This window comes from Homalodisca vitripennis, unplaced genomic scaffold (assembly GCF_021130785.1).
Source record: "Homalodisca vitripennis isolate AUS2020 unplaced genomic scaffold, UT_GWSS_2.1 ScUCBcl_3479;HRSCAF=9033, whole genome shotgun sequence".
NCBI lineage: Eukaryota > Metazoa > Arthropoda > Insecta > Hemiptera > Cicadellidae > Homalodisca > Homalodisca vitripennis.
In genome coordinates this window covers 16,687-41,227 of record NW_025779609.1, presented here as the reverse complement: position 1 = coordinate 41,227, position 24,541 = coordinate 16,687, and the positions used below count along the sequence as shown (strand labels likewise).

General features: G+C 31.3%; 1 protein-coding gene across 1 annotated transcript; it reads right to left on the bottom strand.

Annotated features, from left to right (window-relative positions):
- Positions 1–6,440: 6,440 nt before the first annotated feature.
- Positions 6,441–7,936, bottom strand: LOC124372562. Its single transcript, XM_046830963.1, has 2 exons — positions 7,228–7,936; positions 6,441–6,742 (listed from the first exon to the last, which is right to left on the bottom strand). Exons 1-2 carry the CDS (start codon positions 7,934–7,936, stop codon positions 6,441–6,443), a joined length of 1,011 nt encoding a protein of 336 aa, XP_046686919.1.
- Positions 7,937–24,541: the final 16,605 nt, after the last annotated feature.

Genomic DNA, 24,541 nt, shown 5'->3' with positions numbered 1-24,541 from the left:
AACAAACGATAATGAAAAGTCATAGACCATTGTATTATATAGATGATTGTATTTTATTTGTAGCTCATATTGGTTTTTTTAGACAACAGCCTAAAGTTTATATAGTTAATTTTGTTACACCCTGTATATTATATCATACTCATTATATAAGCCAGAAAGGTTTTTGGAGTGTTTAGCAGAAGAATTATTGACTAAAGGATTTTGTTACAGAAAAACGATGGATAAAAACTGACTCCTCTCCGTATATCCTCAATTTAGAGACCCCTACAATATTGAACTAATTTCCCGAAGTGGAGTCTATAACTAAGCAAAATGTATGTCCCTACTGGCACTCTTTATGATTTCCGCTAATAATATTGTGGTAAAATTTAAATTTAAGTTTTTTAACCGTACTTATACTATATTATCAGAAGAGAAACTGAAAAATACAAACTAAAACATGTTTATAATTACTTCTAAAAAAACCTAATGTTTTTTTGAATTTGCGAATTCATAAAATATTAGCAGCTACCCGCGGTTTTAAATGCAATTCTCAAAACCATAGGACGTAGCCTTCTTAATGATAGCATGTATGATGCAATATGATGGATTCTGAAACAAAAGTAGGCATATCAGGCACATTATTTCAGTATGAATGGTAGAGGTTTTCAAAAGTTGAATAAATATTTTCCTGATTTAATTTTGCGTGTTGCTGTATTAAAAGAAACATACATATAAGTCTAAAACCTTAATTTGATTTAAAACTGTTAAACCTGTTTAAATTCACTTTCTGTATCAGGTCTTTCCAGTTCCATATTTGAGCGCGTGGTAAAGGGTAAACCAAATTCGATAAAAAAGCTCCCACTTCCATAATTTTTTATTTTTTTCTGTGTAAGATATTTTGCCCCATGAGAATTGTTTGCATTTTTGTCCCGAAGAAGAACGTTTATAATGATGATAACATATATTTCAGTTGTATATAATATATACAACTGAAAATTCATTGTTTGAAACAATAGTCAGTTCCGACCGTTTTAAATTCACTTCCGGTCTAATTTATTTACACTTCCACAGTATATGTTAGCCCGATCAAGATATATACAAAGTTTGGTTTCCAAAACATACTTAGGCGAAAGTGCGACTACTAACAGCATCTGTAATCTAACTCCAGTTTTAGACATTTAAAGTAACATACTTAGATTTTTATTTTTGTTTCAATGAAAAACATATATAGTACTAAATAGTTACTGTGGATAAAAAGTGTCAGTTCCGGCCGTTTAAATTCTCTTTTGGTCTAACTTCTTTACGGTTTCACAGTTGAGTTTATGTTGTTATATGACTAAGAAAATAATATACATGTTGATTTTGAAATGATTTAGATAATTACTTCTGTCAAAATTTATCTACTTCTAATTCCTTTATAAAGGGAAGACTGTGCAATCTATTTTTCTTAACCTACAGTAAAAATGCCATGTACGATGTCAAGGAAGCTAACCTGAGGATAAGTTACATGAAAACATTCATTTTTGTATTAAGTTGGGTTTTATAACAAACAATTCATTAGAATTATCAATTCATTAGATAAGTTATTATTCACTGTGCAATCTAAAGTAACAATTAGTCAGTTACTCCGTCTTTGAATAGGCATTACACTAATAATCTAGCACTGTTTATCTAATATTTTCTAAAATTTTCACCTAAAGAACCGTTTCTGGCTCTTTGGTGAAATTCAGCCGTAAGTGTCAAAATCTATATATTGTCTGTTAACTTTAGATTTCTTACCGTAAATTATTACAATTCTCCAAATTAGTTATCGATTCTACATTAAACATTGCAGATTATATTTTATCTTTGGCAATGTATACAACACATAATACGGTGGGTTTTATTATCGAAAGACATGTCTAGGTGTTTATAAACTGGAGAAATCAAGGTTGTTAACTGTTTTGTTCGAAGTTCACATAGTATAGTATCCTACAATATATGTAATTTCATAGGTCTTTGATGAGAAGTACTCCGAAAATATTTACTTGGTTTGAACATATATAAATGTTAAAATACATTCTAAATTGTGTATAGTTTATTTACGTACAATATTATCAGTTCCAGATAAGCTGATGTGTATCACACTTTACCAGTTTTCAACTTTATCTTAAAGAATTATTGTTAACTGTTTGTTTAATTATAACTATTACTGCTTAAGTAATAGTTTAAATTGAAAATTATCTATCAACTATGTCATAGAAAAGACCTTCTTTCTTATACTATGTAACAGAATATTCAAGAAACACTTCTATAGAAATGAAAATCTTTATAAAATACAATTTAATTTCACAATTGCTTAGTAACATAAACAAATACCTGTATAGGAATATATCATCTATGTATTGCTTTCAAACGGTTAATATTCTATTAAGTTTTTTTATTGAGATAACATTTATTTATCCAATATACTACTCCAAATATAGTATACGAACCCATACTAAGTATCAGCCTATAGTATTCGAATTGCCAACTGCAGACCAATAAAGTAGGCAACCGGAAACGTATCGACATTCTGTTATGCATAGCAATTCAGAGAATGTCGCTCTTAACAGATTTAGAACCTCTCGTATCCAGCATATTACATTTTTCCAACGTATTAGAGTATGCATACAACTTAGTGCTTTCCTTATATGGCTTGTAATGTACATGACTTATTATGGTCTAGTGTTCTAACACAGCTGTAAGATTACAAATTATAATTTTTTATCGTAACTAATTTATATTGCATAATTTTTCGTTTAATAATGTAGAAATTGGGCCTTGATAGCTCTGATAGATTAGCATAAATAGTACATTTTATAGAAATGTTAATGTGTATTATTACATGTGTTCCTGTTAGTGAACTCTTTCTAATTACACGTTTTAATCAGTTGGCTTGGTCATTAATTATTATTTTTGAACAGAAAAAGACACAATTATGACTGGTATGTGTTAGTAAAACCTGTATGTGTTATATATAATTATCTTAATATACTTCAAAAACAATTTAAATATATCAATAAAGCTTCTGATTAAAATCCTTACAGCTCACAAGACAGGTCTTATCCGGTGACCAAGACATTTTAATTTTTTATAAAAAACCAATGGTACTAAATCATTTTCAGGTATATTTCTACGTTTTAATTATAACTTGAAGTTAGAAATGTAGCCTCGAAAAGTGTTTGATATAATTTACAAGAATAAATCTTGTACGTAGTTTGTAACACTTTTGTAGTTTTTATTTGTGATTCGGGTATGATTTAGAGAGGAATCTATCACAAACAATTGCAAAAACTTTTGGATTTAATTCCAAGAAGAGACCAGGATGTCATAAAAGTAAAAGGGGGACATATTCCATACTAAATGATGGTAACAATCTCATGTAAGTGTTCCTAAATGTAGCTTTGGCCTAAATAAATCATATATACTAATTAATTCTACTTGTTTACATTAGTGCGAACGCTACTGTAAATAATTCATTTTGCTTAGTAGGTCATGTTATCTTTCAGTTTTATGTCAGTATTAAATCTTTAGTGTTCTCTAATTGTGCGGTTCAAGAATGTTGCTAAACTATAAGAAGGAGTGTTTTGAGAAAAGTTTTAAAAGAAAACTGTTCAATGAAACCACTAGTAAATGTTCAAAATGCTTCTTCTTGTGTTTTAGAAGAATACATAGAACAAAAGCCAAAAACAATCTTGAAATTTTACACACATGCAAACACGTCACCTATTGTCATCTTCAAATTCGAAATGTACATTGTAGCAATAATAAAACAGCAAAAAGGTTTATTCATGTTACTAAAAGAAGGTTTTGTATAAATACCGTGTGAGATTAGACAAGAGCAGCTAATAAAAAAAGTATCTACGGCTAATATAGAGATTAATAAAACAAATGTTTGTCAAAAAAACTAAACATTTCTGTTTTATAATCTGAAATTGATTTTTATTATTTGTATTTTTTATTTTAGGTTGCTATTTTTTCAGTCGGAGCTTCATTTCCGCACCATTAAGAGTGTGCAATCAGAGCAGTCTACTGTTTGAGCAGTTATGTAGCTATTCTTGCTACAAGTACTGTTTGAATAAATATTTATACAAATATATAAATATATACGTATACGAAAAAAATGTCTTAGTGGTTCCAATATTATTTTATACAAGTATAAAAAGCTTTTAATGGCATTACATTCTTTGCATTTCGTTTAATGCCCTTTAGATAAAAAAAGGCAAAAAACCTATTATAAGGTTAAAATCGAATATATTTTAATGCTGTCTTTCTTGTTAAATTTAATTTAGAGTTACAACTAGAAAATAATTGTTTTAAAGTTGAGATAGTTACAAAATTTCAAAACCAAAACTCCACAAAGGAATTACATGTTGTTAATGCACTGACTGCGAGTCTAGTACGTGACTAGTGTCGCATTGAGGGTGTTCTAAACAGCATACAAACAGGCTTAAGAACCCAAATATTTAGTATATAATCTGTTGTTATCTCTTAAAATACTGCTCAAAAAGAATTTCTTACTGGTGTTATTGGCTCAAGTAAAAATTGGATTGCAATTTCTATTTAAAAATTCATCAATGCAGGTATAATTTTTGAGTGAGGGTTGGTTAGGGCTTGGGGGTCATGTTCGGTGAAATTAAGTTGAATATATGCTTAAGATGTACCATGACGACGATTACAATAGGCCAATATTTTTATCCCAAGTCTACATAAAACTAAAACATTTTCATAAAGACCAAACATCCATAGGGGTTGAAATGGTGTTCTAACACTTACAACAACTCCATTTTGTATTTAAACTTCTTTATGTCCTACAACGATACAATTCTAGTGACCAATGACCTATGCAATTGGCAGAAAACATTTGTTAATTATTATAATTAATTATAATTATTTGGACATATTCGTGAGATTGGAATATCTTCTAGAGACCATAATATATTTTCAAGACTATTTATTATGCCATATAAAGAGGAAATGCTTTTGGCTTAAGAGTTATTCATTACAAAAACGCGTAAAACCCGCAGGTAACTGCCCATTTATATATAACACACGTTGCATCCGTTTAAGTATTATGAGAGAAACGTTTTGTGCGGCAAACCTAGTTTTGTTCGGGGATTAAAATATCGTGCAACCATACTGAATGTGGTTGGAACGCTCTTGGTAATCGAATAAACCTAGAGCGCTTAACAATTTAATTTGGCGTTCTCCTAATATCAACGTCAGACGTTCTAAATATAAAACATTTCTGGAATATACTTATAATAATATAATAATAATAATTTCTTTATTTCTCTTTCTTTCTTTTACATTTTACATATATATGTATACACAATTCATTCATAATACCAGTCTGTCCTTGATTACAAACTTAAGACTATAGTTTAAAATTAGACAAATAACAAATAAAATAGATACACTATGTACATTAACCAATAGTTTTGTATGAAAGAGAAAGAGAAATCTCCAAGGCTTTTATCGCTGTTTCTTCCTTTTGCCACCAGATAGCGCGCAGCCACGACATTTCAAGTTGTACCGTATTCCCATATATAATGAAATATATTTTCATCAGCTTTTACATAAAGAAAGACAAAGCCTTCAGATAGGCTGTTACATAAAATATTATCATGGATTATCGTAATTAATAATCTTAAGCATCGTTTTAGATGATGTTTTTTACGACGTACGATTTTTATAGCTAAAAATTATTCTTTTCACTAATATAATCAATTTTATTACTTTGTTATATAATTTAGTTTTACGTCCTAGTACTGATGGCGAGAGAAAAGAAGAGACCTGGATTATGGCCTATCTGAAAATTGCAGGCGCTACTACTAGTATGTTGCCGCGCCTTGTTTCTTAATTCCATTATTATTTCACTGTTTTGATTGATTTGCGGCCTAATTGTTATGTTTTATAAGATAATTTAAATGACGGTACTGTTTTGATCAATTAAAATTGAGCAAAATATATGTCTGTAATAAATTCTAATAATTAGGCTTACAGTGGTTGTAAACAAACAATAATTAAAGGAATGAATTGCTGAAATTGAAGATTTTTGTATTGTTAAGATAACAATTACTAGAGTTCATATATGTATTATGTAAATGTAGTGCTTTTATGTATATACAATTTAACATTGATACCTTACTGACTAACACAATATACAGTAAACAAAAAACCTCTTACGCAAACAAATAGGAATATTTATAATTTTGATAAAAAAATTTGCTTCAACAGCTTTACAAACACCACGTCAAAAGAAAATAACTACATTTTGCTGAATTTGTAAATTGTTGAATATGAAACCGAGAGAACACAGTTTAATCCTCCCATGGTAAGCATGTTCGGAAGATAACGTAAAAAAACTTACTGTTTTTAATGTTGAAATTAACAACCTACTATTTTACATTTAAGTTAAACAAGTGTGTTCACATTCATTTAGAAAACATTTTGTTCTCTGTGCTTGTATCAGTGTCCATCGGCAATGGTAATGCTAATTCTTCATCAGACTCAGGGTCACTAGGGTCATCCGAACTGTCAGAGCTGGAACTATCATCGTCATCTTCGCCTAGTCGTATGACGAACTCATCTATTGCGTCTTCCGTGATGCCGTCCTTCTCCCAGTACTCCTGTTCAATGTGCTGCACGTGGTCACAATAATTTTTCCACTTAGCAGGAGTCACTGAGTCCAGTGCCGTTGTCGCCAAATTTAATAGTTTCGGTAAGGACAAACTACCTAAAAAAATTACGGTATGAATGTTTTTGCTAAGTATAATTAAATGTCTTATTATAATGATTACAATAATCTTATTACAAATAAATTTGCAACTTTGATATTTACGTAAATATTATTTTTATTCTTTCGTCGAACAACAGTGCAGTTCACTTGGGCCCATAGCACTACTACACCAATATGAGAGACAAATTCCTCAAAACAACGAGTTCTTTTGTATAGGCTACTCTTGACATAACACTAAGTTTAAATATACAGTATATCAAATACTAGCAGCTGTAACTGGCTTTGCACAGGGTATTCTTTATAATATCTGTTTAAAAAAATAGTATTTAAAAAATTTGAGTTCGTAAATAAGGACAGCTTTGTAAATTATTCACAACAGTGAATGCCTTGTTAAATAAGAAATGCAGCACCTGTGATATACTGGACGCATACGCATACATAAAACGCAATACAGAAATATAAATATTTTACAAATTATTTACCAGAAGCATTGTTGTGTCGAACGTATTGTTTCACTTGAGCCCAGACAAACTCAATAGCGTTGAGGTCGCACATGTAGGGTGGAAGTCTCAACACACTATGACCTTTTTCTTTCAGCAAGTTGTCAATCTTGTAGATCTTTTTGGGTGGCTTCAATCTTTGAACCGCTTCATACAACAATGCTTTTCTTGTCGCCTTTTCATCGTAGGATTCCCCATGTCTTTGCAGCCACTCTATCATGACGCGTTTTGTAGCCCTTTTACTGGGTACTTTATCTACCTGTTCCCCGTGATAAGGCGCGTTATCAATCACTAAAACAGAATCATCAGGTAGATTTGGCAGCACACGCTCTTTTATCCACTTTTCAAAGTTCACACCATTCATCTGTCCATGGTAGTCTCCCGTGGAACAGTTAGCTTCGTAGATGAGGCGACCACCTTTCAAAAAGCCATCCTGAGATCCTATGTCCACAACGATCACGCGGTTTGCTGCGTTCATGTCCGGCAATACTCCATCCACTTCAAGACTTTGCCAACACCTTTGAAACGTTAGGTTAGAGTCAATCCACGTCTCATCCAGGTAAAATATCTTCTTCTTATTGTCTCGGCACTTCTTAATGTTTCGCAGATACTCGAATCTCCAGTTGACAATGTCAGGCCTTTCAATAAGCAGTTTTCTTTTCGACCCGCACTTCTTCCATCTGAACCCCATGTTTTTCAGTTCACGTCGAAGAACCCACTCACTCCATACAAAATGTATTTTTTCACGTAAAACCGGTAAGAGTTTTTTACAGGTTGGCACACAACTTTTTTTACAGCATAAAAGTCCCTAATGACATTCACAATCACTCGCCTGTCGAACTCGTCTATTTTAATTTTGTATTGATCACATCTTTGACGTTTTTTACCAGGGGCTCATCAGTTTTTCTGCAGGAGAGGATTTTGCTTCTTTTCTTATTCTTTTTATTGATTGTTTCGAAACTTTGCAATAGTTAGCAGCACGTTCCGTTGCTTTTGCAAGAGGCACTGTTAACACTTTGTCACTCGCTTCTTTATCACAAATCTCTATCACTCGTCTTATAACTTCCCTTTCCCTACTATGAATTGTCGCCCCACGTTTCCGAACATTTTCCATTTTAAATACAATTAATTAAAAAATAACAGTACAAATACTAATAAAACAGCAACAACAATAAAGATTAAAACAGCAATAACAAATCAACAATCAACTTCAGAACACGTGATGCAACACTGACAGACTGAAATAATGGGCGCGTCTAAGATGAGTCACACTCTGCAGGAATGCCACATTACTGAAAACAAATAACTCCATTGCTAGGATAAACAATTCGCAGGGTTGGCTGTGGGGCGAAGCGCCTGAAATTACCGCGCGGCAACACACTAGTACACAGCTGTGCGCCGGTACGGGCCAGGTCTCTTCTTTTCTCTCGCCAACAGTATGTACATTTTTAACCAAAAATATTATTTTACTAAACCTGAGACGGTTTATACGTTAGTGTAGATGGGATTACTCAATCAATATTGACTGGAATGATTCACTCTGTCAATAATGTTGAATATTAGAGCACATACTGTATATTTAAAATTATACTGAAAGAGTTAAAGGGCAGAGCATCGAAATGTTAGGAAACACTGTCGTCATGTATTAGAAGCACGTAATATCATGAGTAATATCTGTCTCTCACTCCTCTACTGACTGCTCCAGACATGGGTTGGACATTTCTATTAGTTAGTTGTCAAATTCAGTACATATACTTGATATATCACGTGAAAGATGAGCAAACCATCGTCGTGTGTTAACAGAACAAAATATAGTGCAGTATTTGCCACTCAATTGGTTATATATTGCTGTGGATATGGGTTGATGGTTTATTATTAAATTAATTGTCATACTCAGTATATATGCTTGATATAACACGTTAACAATGGCCAAACTGTTGTCATGCATTAGACGCACGTACCATTAATGTATTATATGGGCTAACAATTCCATAAATCGATTGTTTAATTCAGTGAGTTCTATATTATTGTATTGTACATGATATATTACGTAGTCAGAGGACAAATAGTCTTTATAAAATAGTAGTAGGTAAGATCGTAGTGTAATAACCGCCACTCAGTCCTCTACTGTTCCAGACATGGGTTGGGTGCGTTCTAGTTAATATCTTGACACATCACGTGGTTGGTAAATTTTTGCAACTGACTACTTGGCCATTAATTACCTTAAAAAATGGACTAGTAATAGGGATAGAAAAACAATTAAATATACACAAGTTGCCCTTCTCAATTTTCGTTTTTTTAGAGTAAATAGTTGAGCAGCCTGGAGCCAATTTAAATTATACCCATAAAAACATGTTACCTGGTTTTTTTTTTTTCAAATCGATATAGAAACTTTTACCTTAAACAAGACATTGATCGTTAGCTGGACTAGTTTTTGTGGTTATTGGAAGGGGTGGGTTCCAAAATAATTAAAAATTAATTGCTACTTTTATTTTTCTTAGCTTCCACACTTAAACCAACCACCAGACGCATAAATAAATATTTAATTAGCGTCAGTTAATTAAATACAAACACTTTATTTGGAGACGCGTTCTCTTTCTCTAGGTGACTGATGGTGATATAACTATAACTTATAGTGTCTGACGGTAGATTATACCCGCATAAGGGCTTTTTGAGGCAGAAAAATTAAAAATAGAGAGAAAATATAATAGTTCGATATTTTAACCCTTTTCATGCCCTCCCAATTTATTCTCCAATACACTTAGTGTAACTTCGATCAGATTCCTTCATAAGACTAACTCATCTATTGAGTTTAGGAAAATCAGGTCCTTTATTTAAAGAGCGCGTTATGGCTCGTAGACTATTCCCTTTAAACGATACTTGTTTACTCGAGGTATCACAGAAAATCACAGAAAGAACTTACACTACATTTGTTAAAAAACGCTCAACAATATTTCCTACACCACTTTAGAATAACATCATAAGCTAATCTGACTATTTTTATTTTCTTATTATGTCCTTAATGCGATATAACTATACCTCCCCAATTGTTAGTTTCAGATATCTAGAGTAAGTTATAATTTCTGATGAAAACCCCAGTTAGAGTTTAATGTTAACTTGAGTCAATATCAGTTCAATGTTTTTCTGGAGAAAAGAAAAATGACTATGCTATATACAGTTCTATTTAGTTTAAATATAATTTCCATTATAATTCCGCAGCAATCGTTATTATTTATTATGCAGTCTGGTGAAACCCAAACATTTTGAAGATATTAAAAATGTAAGGCTAGTCAACTACTTTGTAATATATAACAGCGACAGACTAACGATGTGCAATCAAACATGAATTTCACGCTCTGAGAAAAGTTATGAATATATCAAACAACTCAGTCTCAACCAAGTATCATTAATGGAAGCTTCCAGGTACAGTTATTTTGCAAGGATTTAAGGGAAATTTTTTGATTCTGAATATGCCTCAATGACTATCATCAAGCGAAAATTAATAAATAATTCTTATAAAAGTATGTTAAATAATAAATAAAACGTGTCGTATATAATGGTTGTGATTGATAATTGAGTTGTTTGTTCATATAAATATAACTGAATTGTAAGGGAATACATTGTCTATGAGACCTGTTAAACAGAAACACAAATAAACCGTGCATATGTTGAAGCTTATATTCAGGTTAAGAACTTAATTCATCCAATCTGGTATTTTCAAAATGTTAGAAGATATCTCAGACTCCCGTCACGGAGTAAAAAATACAGCTGTGTTCCCCAGCCAAAGATATTGTTGGTAATTTAATTCAGTTTAATTTGTCTAAAGTTAAGTGCGCTTAAGTTACTCATTAACTAATCTTCTTTCTCTATTCTTCTCAATGTCCAAGCTGTTAATCAGTGATAATTTCCTCTGTAAGGTTTTTCCACGCATTCCTCTGATCAGTCAGATAACAATCCAGTCAAGTGATGCCCAATTAGACGTAATGAGAGAAAACGTATCCAATAATCACCCGCTCTACGTGAAAAATGTTACAGGTATTTCAGAAAGCTTATGATAGGATCTCTTCTTAGTAATTATCTTCTTATATTGAGGAATTTTCATTGCACAGTATTTAAGTCAATAAGCAGTGATGTATTAAAGACCGTACATGTATCATTCTCGTTGGTTCCTTCTTAGATTATACCTGCACTCCTATCAATGTTTTAACTGCATACGAGAGAAAAATATACTAGAGATTGGTGCTTACAAACTTAGTTAAGAACGTAAATGTCGTAAGAAATAAGCACTAGTTTTAGCCCAGTGTTTTGGAGTTAAGATATATTTAGTATTAAATTTAAATATTTTGAGTGAATATAGATCGATTCCATCCCCCGATACTTATTGGTATGAAGATGTTGAGGACTCTCATAACAATATTTTCAAAATATTTATAACAAATAATTAATAAATGTGATGAAGTGCTTAATATACAATGCCAACTTAATTAAACATTCAGATACAGTTTAAATTATTGAGCACTAAATATTTTAAAGTAAGCCATGGTATTTGTAAATAACCTTTACTACTAGTCTATTCCATTGAATTTATAGTACGGTACATAAAAATATAATAAATAGGGATAATAAGATTAAAAATCGTAAAAAAATCATATACGTTGAAATCAAACATTTTACTGTTGCCCTTTTCAAAAGTCAGCGACAGAGTGATATGCCTTACCAGCGAGGAGGGTTTTAGGGATTTTTGAAAGTATCAATCGACTATATTTTTATTACTTGTTAGCGTAATTGGTTTTTATAAAGAATTTTGATATGTCCCTCTTTGTTTTTATTGAACAATAATTTCCGATGTACACTAGTGGATTTTTCGTTAAACACGTATCTCCATGGTAGGATTAACTGTTTCAGTGGGATCGCATACTTTGAAGCTGTTAGGTATGTGCATGAGATGATAACAATAACATAATGATAATAAATAATAATATAAACATTTCAATAATTAAGTTCACTTATTTGACCATTAGTACAGATTTTAAAATTCCTATGGCAGTTGTTATGATGACTTACCGAGGTAGTACTACAGGAAGAATTATACTTCCGTAAATATATGTACAATTTAATTGCACAAACATTATAAATTCGTTGTTAGATAAAAACAATAGTATAGACATTCTATATAAAAACTAAGACTAATCCAAACTATAATATTTGAACTAAAATTAAATACTTCATTTCTAAATTTTTAGAACATTAAATTGTTACAAACACAATAACAAATACAGATAGATGTAAATTTGACGTTATAATAAAACTATATTATGATATAGAAAAACCCTATTTTAAGTCATTCCTATACGTTAAAGAAATGTGGATTTGAGTTAAACAATGTTGTCAATACTTGTCAAAATCGTGTATAAGAGACATTGTACCAAAATAACTCATTAACAGCCACCGCTGTCAGCACAGGTCAGGGAAAGTCTCAGATTTTTAAATACAATAACTAGGCGGCAAGATTACAATATATTTCTTTCTAATATATTTTATTATAATAAAAAGTATCTGATGATAAAATATTAATTTTTTTCACTGCATTGAAATTAAAGCTACTTTTAATGCATTACTTTCAATACATTTTGGGGTGCTGCAGGTATCAGCACATAGTAGGACAGGTCTCAGGTTCAGTTTCAGGACATATATTCGAAAAAAGAAACTTTTTATTCTTACCCCTCGAGTAGCCCAATGCAGGTTACAGCATCTCACTTGTGTACTACATAACTACTAGCTGCCACTGTAAAAAACATTGGATTCATTCAAGCTTAGTATTATACCAATAAGGAGGAAATATCTTGCTACTAAAAAGTTACCAGGAACGTCGCAAATTCGTGTTAGAAGCAATAATAAAAGGCATTGACAGTGTAGGTACAGGAAAATGTCTACATTTCTAACGTGAGGCTCTACTATCACCACCTTACCAGTAGAGATAAAAAATGTTTATTTTTACTATTATTAGGTTGACTGCACCTCGGAACTGGGCTCATAATTATTTTAATAAATAAAAATAACTCATAATTTATTTACACTTAATGAGGAGTCATCCAATAATAAATGAAATAATATCGAGGTATCATTGACTTATTTTGAGTTTTAATTGTTTTTAATGTTCACCTTATCTGTCAATAATATGCTTTAATCTGACAAATACTTTCTGACATAATTAGTTTATAAACCTTTACACTGTAAATTTCAGTACATATAGTTGCTATGAGAGTACGTTTCGTTAGTTTTGCTCCATAACTTTGAAGACAGAATATTTTGTAGATATGGTTGTTGTTTAGTACCCTTAACATATCCCATTGAAGGAAAGAACGAATTTCTCTTTTCGTGATTGGGCTCGGAGCTATTCTAATGTCATGGTCAGTGTGAAGTATGTAATCCAAAGTATGACAATAATTAACAAAAAATCAGAACTTCAGTTATGCAAGGGGACATTTTGCTATGCATATGAGAGTTTAACGTTATCGTTCCTGTTAGAAGTCACATAGCATTGTCGAGTAGCCAGACAAATTAATTTTCTCTATAATGGAGTATCTCTCAAACTACTATAATTATTATCCTAGCAATGCAAAAAAATTATTATTTAATTTCTGTTTTTAGGACAACACTCGTAACGGTTGATGTTGAATTTATGTCCTGGAGCAGTAGGACATGAATAAGTTTGAGATCGAGTTTGAAATAAATAGGAATAGCTACGAGTTTTATTTTTATGATAGCCCTTTGAATGATGTTGTTGAAATCCATGTAAAATATATATTTCAACAGCGAAACAGAATTCAGTAGTAAATTAAGTAAACTATTATAAAACCACTCTTTTTGTCCCGTGTTGTTGTCATAGTCAACTGGTAAATCTCAAGTTAACCCTTATACTCGATATGGGTTTTCAACATTTTCAACCCTCTTCACTGGATGCACAAGTATAATCTGTGACAAGATAATTATAAACCTATAGATCAGTTCATGTTGAAGGGTTTCAATTGGGATAGTGCGACTAAAGTACGATTTTTCAATTATGCGCATTAAGCAAACCCGCTCAGGATTCTAAATGAGGATAGCTATTTTCTGATGTGGTGGAAATGCCTGTAGAAAATCCCTTCATCGACAAAGTTTCTAAGGATCTGTCATTTGCAGAAAATCAGGGATTTAATTCCTACTTTTTTGGACATCTTCTCTAAGTTTCTTTGGTTCTTCTTATTTGCAGAGCGCTACTGATTAGTTCGCGGCTTTGCTCCTTCATACTCAAATTTCAAACACTGGAATTCCCGCTACATAACAACATGGCGTTGGCTTCCTGACAATGGAGTCCAATACGTGCACCATATATTAAAGAGAGTGTGCTTCGAGTGTTGCATCTACCATGTAATCATTTTTCATTTCCCACAACCGTTAAATGTTGAGTGATTCAACCGGAACCTTCGTTCTGCTCTCATTGTTTTCCGAGATGTGTGGCAATACGAGACCAGCAGTACATCTCGTAATAATATATTCATGTGATACTATTTGCCTTTAACGCTCAGCATATAAAAAATCTAAGCGATCTTATACAGATTGCTCATTGGTTTTCCATTAAGCAATCCTTTGATAAATATACGGAGAATTGGAAATATCTACCAACGCATGGCGCTTTTGATAAGAAAGATATTTAGCAGCTCCCAGGAGGCTTATACACAGCTTGAAATTCCTCAAAAGTCATCTACATAATTTTTTAAAGTAACAAATTATCTTGGGTTGAACGTACCATTTTCTTTTACATTATTTTTAATTTGTAAAAGAAAATGTAAAAAGTAATTTGATATATTTTTTTAATAAATAAAACTGCTACTGGCTGATGGATCAAGAATGTTTTTATATTCTTGCACTTGTTAATTTTACACTTATATGTTAATCTTACCAATATATTTTTATGTTTTCAGAAAAACATTTTCGATTTATAGGTGTATTTATTGGTCTTATTAGTTTCTCTACCAATTTTCCGTATAGAACAAGCAGAATGTTACAAATTCTATTTCTATCAGATGATGAAAGTTGATTACATCTATGTTTGTACTATTAAATAAAGTTATTATTTTTGTTTTGGCCTTAGGAATATATGGAACTTTACAACGATTTGTCACCATTAGAGCTAAAACTGGAAGCATGATTTGCAACTGCCTTATCCATTTCACTTTCATCTACGTTTCCTCCTTCGCCATATGGCCAGTTCGCAATGCATTTATATTGGTAAAGAATTCATTCAAAGAAAATTTACTCAATATAAAATGAAAAAATATACTTATAGATTGCGTTTTTATTCAAAATTTTAAGTCCATAATAGTTTAAGATCAGTTAGCAGTTTTGAAAAAAAAAGGATTCTGACATGCCTGACCAGCCAGAGTTGCTTGTCGGTTGTGATTTGTGAAGGCTGAGTTAGCCGTGGCCGCCAGCCAGCCTTCCCCTTACAGGATTGCCTTCACCACTCTGGGTTAACAGCGTTTTAACGGAGACTTTCTTTTACCAGGTTTGAATTTGTTACAAGAGCAATAAGTAGATACATTATTGAACAGATGATGGGTGGATAAAAGGATGCTTACTATTTAAGGAATATCGGCTTTTCCACTATTTAAAAGTAACCCATGAAAAATCATCCAAGCAATGTTGATGCAGTATAAAAAAAATACTGTTTAAAGAGTAATTTCGAAAAAACTAATTATTCAAATCAAAATAAGCCATACACTTTTTTGAAATTTTTTCACTAAATGATAATGACTGAACTCATGATAGCTAGAATATATTAACAATAATTTGTTCTGTATTCTTAAAAACCGGATCTACATTTGGTATTGCACTTAACGGTTTTGGTAGCATATTTTAATTTTAATTTGTGTATCCATAAGACAATATATCATGGATGTTACATAAAATCTCACAAGTGTTCACTATAGTGAGCACTTCCTATACATATCAATTATTAGACAAACATTTTCCAGCATTAAAGTTAAATGATAAAATAATTTACAAAACTAAACTCGAATGTTTTTTATAAAACTAATTCATTACTCAGTTTTAGTGTGTTTTTAAAATGGAATGATACAATAGATCATTATAAATTAATCAGGTGTATTTGACGTAAATATTATTTATTTATTCGTCTTATATATAACAGATTTTATTACAACAATAATTAGCATGTTTCCATGACACAATGTAAACACAATTACTCAAAACTGTTAAGGATCCTACCACACAATTAAGATCATATTTTTACAGTAGGTTAATTTGTTTGTAAATTATGAATAATCCTTTTATAAACCTGATCCAATGTGTGTGGCCTTGCTTTCCGATCTTTGTTTGCCGTATTACCTGATATGATTGACCTTCCATATAAAATTAAATCCAACTTAAAGATGTTCAGTCATACTTTTAGGTATTTCAGTTTACATTGCAACGTCTCAAAACACTACTTTGTACACTTTACTGAAAGATTTCGACAACGCGGTGAATAATTGATCAGCTCAATCTTTTAGTAAATAATTAAATAAATAGATTTTTAAATATTTAAAACTTTAACATGTTTTGTTTAGTAAATTGTTAAATCTGCAGTTTTTCATTATTTACATTCCGTTATTTCTGTGAAACAAACCGAAAAATTGCGATACAGTATAAAGTCATTCAACTGATGTTATTAAATAAGGATTAATTCCTCAAAACTATACACAAAACTGTCAGTTTACTGGATTATTTATAATGGTTTTTATGCTTCTCTTTGTTTACTATTCGCCAGTTTTGTTACTGTCCCACATTACGTATTTAATATGCACAAGTTGATATGAGTTTCTAGTAGTATAATTAGCACAATGCATCATTTATCGCCAGTGATGAAATATTACCGCGACGCTTTATACGTTGGTAATTCCCGCTGTGCGAATTCTCATTGTCGACTGAATATTGTATTACCATTTGCATTTCCATAAACAAAGTTCTTTTTACTGGAAATTAGTAAAACACCACCAAGTTCTAATGGCTTTTTTGTAATGACGCCCTTGGACATGAAGGTAAAATGTATTTATATAAAACTGCTGAACTCACCTGCAATGGAAATATCAATAACTAGATTTTCAATATTTTAATCCTTCCTATATTCAATTTGAAAAATTATAAGTACATTTTGGTTGAAATTGGCTTTTTATATTTGCTACTTAAAACTCACAGATAATTTGGAGTATAAAAAAACCTGAAAAAGTTAGTATATTAGGCAAAATATATTTAATCGTTACATATTGTATGAAATCAAAAAAAACCCAATTTCTTCCAGAATTTAAATGGATAAAAATTATAAATTACCAAAACAATAAGTGTTTTAGTTGCGTTATTTGAATTTAATTTGTTGAAGCCTCAATCATAGGTTTGTCATAACAGTTTTCTTAAATTGGTACCTTATTTTCATCAAAAAATCTCTGGAAGGGTACTGAGTTTGCTACACCGCCATTACTAGTGAGTGTCTTCTGCTTCAGGTGTCACTGCTACTGCAAATTTTTAACAACTGCGATCTTAACCTGCTCTTCCACGATTTTGCGATTTAAACTCTTAGATATATTATGACCAATTGATGTCAAATAAATAGAGATTCTTGCTAATGCATATATCAAATGTATATTAGAATAATTAATGGTAAAATGAACTCTTTTTTGAAAATTAATTTTATTTCATACGCGTGTTTCGGTATAAACCATCTTTAGTGTGTACATTGACCTCTAACTATATAATAAATAAATAACAACAAACTATACACATTTGGACCATTTAAACAGATGTTAAATTTATATGACACAGTTGTAAATTTTGATTAGTATTCTGTTTTTAATAATTTCTCAAAAATAGGATTTGTTTTATTTTTTAGATTGCTATTTAATATGTTGTGAGGATCTTTGTTATAATTTAGATAAATATACAACACCTCTTTCGTGTTCAACTTTCCTCCTTTCCTTTCGATATCCCTTTACCATTAATTATTCTAACATAAAGGTAACCCTATAATGTGGAGTAATAACATAATACATGTATATTAATACACCATCTGAAATGTGATTTATCAAATATAGCTGTACTTGTAAAATAATTGATGTTAAAATTAATTGTAAACATACAAAATGGTAGAGAAATATGTATATATGTATTGACCTATGCATAAGATTTTTGAGTGACTACTATTAATTTCAAGTTCAATAATAATACATATATGACTATTTTTTAAATCGTACTTTACATTGAGCAATATGTTTCATAGCTATAATAATAGTTTCAAAGTGTGTTATTAACGGCGAAGTTCATTCTTAGAAAGCATTTAAACACGTCTTTTTTGCATAAAACACTTACAAGTTAATTTAGAGTACATGCAATAACCAAAATTTTTAAAATAAATTAATGACTTTATTAATTAAGCCTTATTAACTCTAAGAACACGGATAAAATAACACCAACTACCGTGTTCGCGTAGTTCGCGATCACCGCTGGTCTATACCTACCGCGATTTGTTACCTGTTTTTACTTTCATTCAGGTACAGTTCGAGGAATTTATCTGCGCGCGTGGTTTTGACTGTGTGTTGATTGGCGGGAGGAGTGGCGGGACAGCGTTATGCACTGCGTCATGAAAACATTTCCTATGACTCATCGATGACAGCCTCCTTTCTCTGAATCATACTAACGCAATAAACCCATGTCACTCGCTAAAAATCAGTCCGTTTTATGACGGTGCTGAGTGTAGTGGTTGCTGGAGGTTAGGTTTTACTGATAATGTTTGATGAGTTGAAGTCGAAATTCAAAGATAGAATAATTTCAGAAATCGTGAGTAATGTTTATAAATTTATGAAGGAAGAGACAGACCTGCAAAATCGTCAATATTCCGTTTGTTGAAGGCTCTTAAAAGAACTGCAAAGGTGTATCAGAGCGAGTTGTGACTCAAATAAAACGGTGAGCTAAAACATTGATGGTTAGTAATCAGTGCAAGGCAAGGTTTTCTACACAAAAAGACGACGACGTAAAAACAGTTACGTATTTAGATGACTCGAAAAGTGTGTAGTAAGAAAACTAGTGCACAATTTCACTTAGTAAAACATCGGATATCGACTGCAAAAACTATTGAGGGAGGCACTAAGAGAAACAAATAAATTTCCAAGGCTCTGAGAAACGTTTTAAGATGGTTATTAAAGAACCTGAGGTTTATTTGGCGATAGACAGCAAACAAGAGGAAATTATTAATTGAAAAACAAGAAAAGGATAACATATTTGAGAGCATCAAGACACTACAGGGTGCAAGGTCGCCCCCTGTAGAAGAATCATAATTTATTTTGATGAGTCTTATGTACCACCGTTTCCCGTATCTAATTAAACTTTGTCTAATGGTTCAAATAGAGGGTTACTCGTTCAGATTTATAGCGGTGAGAGACTGATAACTATTTATGCAGGTGGAGATAAATAGTTCGTGCATAATGAAGTTACCTGTTGGAAATAAACAAACAAAGTGCGGACTACCACGACAACGTGAATGGGGACATATTTGTGAAGTGGATGAAAGAGAAGTGTTGCCGAATTTAGAACAAAATTCACATATAATCGTTAAATATCGCGCTCTACCATAAGAAACAAATTGATAATGCTCCTACTTCACAATGTAGGCGTGGCTTTCAAAACACGGAATGCCATTCAGCAACGGTTTTTATCTGAACTGTATAAACTTCTGCAGCTATATGAATCATTTGTGTCGAAGTAAAAGGTTATATATATATATAGCTGAAAGGAATACATGATATCTATGTCGCAAGCTAAAGCTGTCTGAGAAGACAAGTACCAAGTATAGGCGCAGAAGAGTGGTTGTTAAACTGTCTGCAAATGAAGAAAATCGAAAATAATTTTGCAGCCGCAGAACCCTAGATTGACAATATTATAGAATCCTTTATTTTATCTGTTGGAGATGATTCGGATATAGACTGCAGTGACAGTGGCCCAGAAGAGGAGGACCATTTGGTTGGGATTAAAGAACTCTAATGAAAAACAATCATTGTAGGTGACATTTGTGATTATAAAATTATATTCACTCTACTACTTTAATTAACTAAATATTATTGAATTCAATAAGATTAAATAATTAGAAAAATTGAAATAGCAGGAATAATAGGACATATACTTGTTTTGTATTAAATTTTTATATTCTCATTTAAAAAACGTGTTTTTCAAAAAAGCTTATATGTTGATAATAATAGGCAAATCTAAATCATGAGTTTCAACTGTTCCTAAAATATAAAATAAAAGACTATTACGCCTTCATCTCAGCGGCTAGCAACGGAAACGCATCCCACCACACGGATAGCGTTTATTTGTTGAAAGGGTAGTATTTGTGTTCCGTGCGCGTAGTTAAATTCCTCCATCTGTATTAATAACGATAAAGTGTGATCAGTGATTGTCTATCAGGTACCGTGATTTCTTACCTGTTACTTTCGTTCATTAAATGTTAAACAAGAACTAGAAATTGATTTGAATTTTAATTATATTAATATTCTTAATGGGTCGTGACTTTTTCTAATGAAACGATGGGATTTTAGCAAAAAATAGTTTAGAAAAAATGGCATTTTTCGCTTAAATATTGTTTTCGAGAACAGTTGAATTAATTAGTGTCGATTAATAAAGTTACTAATATGTTGTTACTAAAACATTTCCTTCTTTTGGATCTTTACGGAGCTCCCATGAATAACTCTTTAATTGCCAGACTTGCTATTAAATATTTGAAAATACTGATCTTAGTTGTGAGATAAGATACGATAGATTTTTGAAGAATATCATAAATACTTACATAGTTTTATTACATCTGGGGTAGTCCTTGATGCCAAAACGCATAAATGTGGTAATGATACGTTTTCAACAAATAATGTTCGGCATGGCCGAAGAGTACTAGAGTATATACAATTAGTATGGGATAAATTTGTATCACACCTCCCTTCAGAGGCAATGGCAAACCAAACCATACATCATGTAGCCGTGATGACAGAACTACAGCGTAGTGCCTGAAGTGACGTCAACCGTAACAAGTCGACATTGATTGGCCTCACAGCCATCCTAATTAGTTAATCATGTTTATTAGTTAATCGCCTCTAATATCATCTCTTGGACAATATTTCCTATTAAAGCTATGTGGTTTAAAATTTCAACTTGTCATCTATCATCTAATACGGATATTTAAAAAATAATAGTAATACTTTATTTTTGAATGCTATTAAATAAAATATATTTATAGGTACTACTCTTTTTTTTGTTCCTGACGATAAATGACATTTTGAAATTTATTTTAGTTTATAATTGGTGTCGTTTAACATTGCATTTTATTATCAGTGTTGGCTCACCATATCTTCTGTTGTTTTCTTTAATAATTTTAACTCTAAACAAGCACCATAACATTTTTATACAAGGTATATGCTTGTGGGAAACTGTTTCTGTTGTAAAATCTTATTGTACAGTTTTTTTAAGAACGCACATTGTAGCTGTTATAGTTGGAATTTACTTTTTAACCAATATGGAGACAAGTCCGATAAGCACACGTATGAGAAAATGGGACACCCAACAAAAATGTATGAAGATATAAAATCAGTAAGTTTTAAAAAACTGGGGGTTGTATTACTGAATGTCAGAATACACGTAAGAAGGTAAGATAAGATTTAATATACGTCATAACAGACTTCCTGCAGTAAAGGAAGGTAAGGCATTATTGAATTTAAACCGGTATGACAAAACGGTTTTGAGATATTTAGAGACAAAAACGATTTATTTCACCACACAGTTGGTGACTGCTTTCACTCAATTACGAAGCGCTGCAGTTCATTTCGAAATTTCAGTAATTCATATCAGTGTTAGCAATTGGAATGGAATATTGATGGCTTCTGTAGAAAATCAATGAAAATGTAGAAGAACATTTTATGCCACAACGTACCATAGGACAAAGCTTCGCTTGTGTTCATTGGCTGGAAATGTTTTTTAATGCACGGTTGTCTTTTCAAAATTCCAATAAACAATATTTATTAATTAAAAATAATGATAAGTTCAAGTACATGACTATAATTTCCTTTTATTTATTTAATAACCCTGTTCAATGCAAGTGTCTAATATGAAAGGTTTATTCCATATTTAAAATAACGAAATTGGTGGTTATCTTGACTGGCAATGGATGGGGTAAAATTCTGTACATTACACAGTTGTACCGTTCGATGTGCGCACAAACGCACAGAGCTTGAGTTAATTAAATGAAATGCACAATGTCTTTATTAGAGGTGACTATACAGTAGTAGGGACTATAAAGTCCTCTCTACCACTTAACCTCAATAAGGTAATCGGTTCTCAAAGTAAACCACTCCTCATGATCCAAGATATATTATGCTCAAAGATACGATAGCACAAATAGTTTAACTAATATACTTTAATCAAATAATCCAAAGACGAGTATCATTAGTAGATCCATTTATTGTCTGGTTTAACCATACTATGGCGAGAACAAACAAATGCTAATTTCTTGAGTTTTGGATGAATCTTGTTGTACAAGATTATAAACTGCTGCGAAAGAACTGTGTAATGAATATAACATATGTTTAAAGTAACGGGGTTGGTTTTGTTTGCCTCTATTGCTGCTGTTTTTTAAAATATTTTAATTGATTTAATTGTAATCTATTAAGGTTTGCCTGGTTAAAGGTGATTTTTAATTAGTATTATACTAAAATATTGCATATAGAACATAGTTATTTTACTGCATTATTTGGTATCTGTTTAACTTTCATTTATCCAAATGGTCGACTATAGAGGAGTTGCATTTTATGTAAAATGAAGAGACCTATTAAAGCTTACGAGGCCGAAAAAACATACTTTTACGTTTCTGGTTTAGTTAATATAAAATTTAGAACCATCACCTTAGTTTCTGAGTAATCAATAATGATCTTATCAAGATTTTAGACAAAAGTAGTAATGTAGCGAAGAAGATTTTGTACAAGACATGAAAGGTAAGACAGGAAGTACACACCTACAAAGGTGCATTAAAAATGATATAGTAATTTAGGTGATAAAATGTACTAAACTTAGTTCAAATCAAAATTAAAAAGGCTTATTAAGTTTAACGAATAGCAGATAAAATAGACAGGAGATTAAAACTTTATTAAAACAAACTCAAAAACTTACCTATTTGAGACCAGAAAAATACACAATTATAACCTGTCACAAAATTAAACACGCGATAAATTGATGCAAAGAGATCTTGTCAAATCTTACATTTAGAACCAGACATGTAACTTAACAATGTATAAACAAGAAAAAGTTCTTACGCAAATATACGCCTCATTACACAATAAAAATGTTTATGCAAAATACTTTGTAATATACTACCACTTGTAAAACGAATTAGATCAACATTATAATGTTGGTGGCCAGTTCAAGGGCTTATCAGTCTCTTTGATTAAAGTTTGTTAATGATGATAGTTGACTTGAAAGTGTAATAGGGTGAACTGATATTTTCCATTTCAAAAAAAAAAAAAAATGAGAAACTTGATTTCACATAGTAAGCATTATATACGTACATAATTGTAAGTGAAATATGTTCCCAACGTATGCCTGTGTGCTCGGAACGAGCTCTAAAAGTCTACTAAACAAATATAGCAACCATAAATTATAAATATAAATAAAATAATATAATTAATTCAAAGAAACAAAAAATGAAATTGTGTTATCAATTTATAACTTGGTAATAGTAATTAGTAATAGATCAGAAAAAAGATAATAAAATTTGAAGACTACTTATTCGATAAGCTAATTACAATTACCTAATTTGTAATTATGTAACAACTGTAATAATAATATCTGTAATAATAACGGTAAAATTTTGGCATCTTTTCGTCCTGCATGTGAAACTATCAACAAATACAAGACGAATCAGCAATTTTTCTCTCTATCTCTTTCTCACTCTCTACTTTCAGTCAATCTCCCTCTCACTCCCTTTTACCATATAACATACCATATAATATTAACATGTAACATTGTTATATGTTACAAAACACGTAACACTGTTACAGGATTGAATTCTACCCTTTTCTTTCGTTGTAAAGAAACCTTAAAAAAATATTTCTGAGAAACTCTTCGATTTTTTCTAAATATTGTGTTAGCTGCAACATATTGTGCTATAACGTAAACCAGAATACTTAGATTTCGTCATAATTTCGGTATAGTAAATACAAGAAACAGGGTT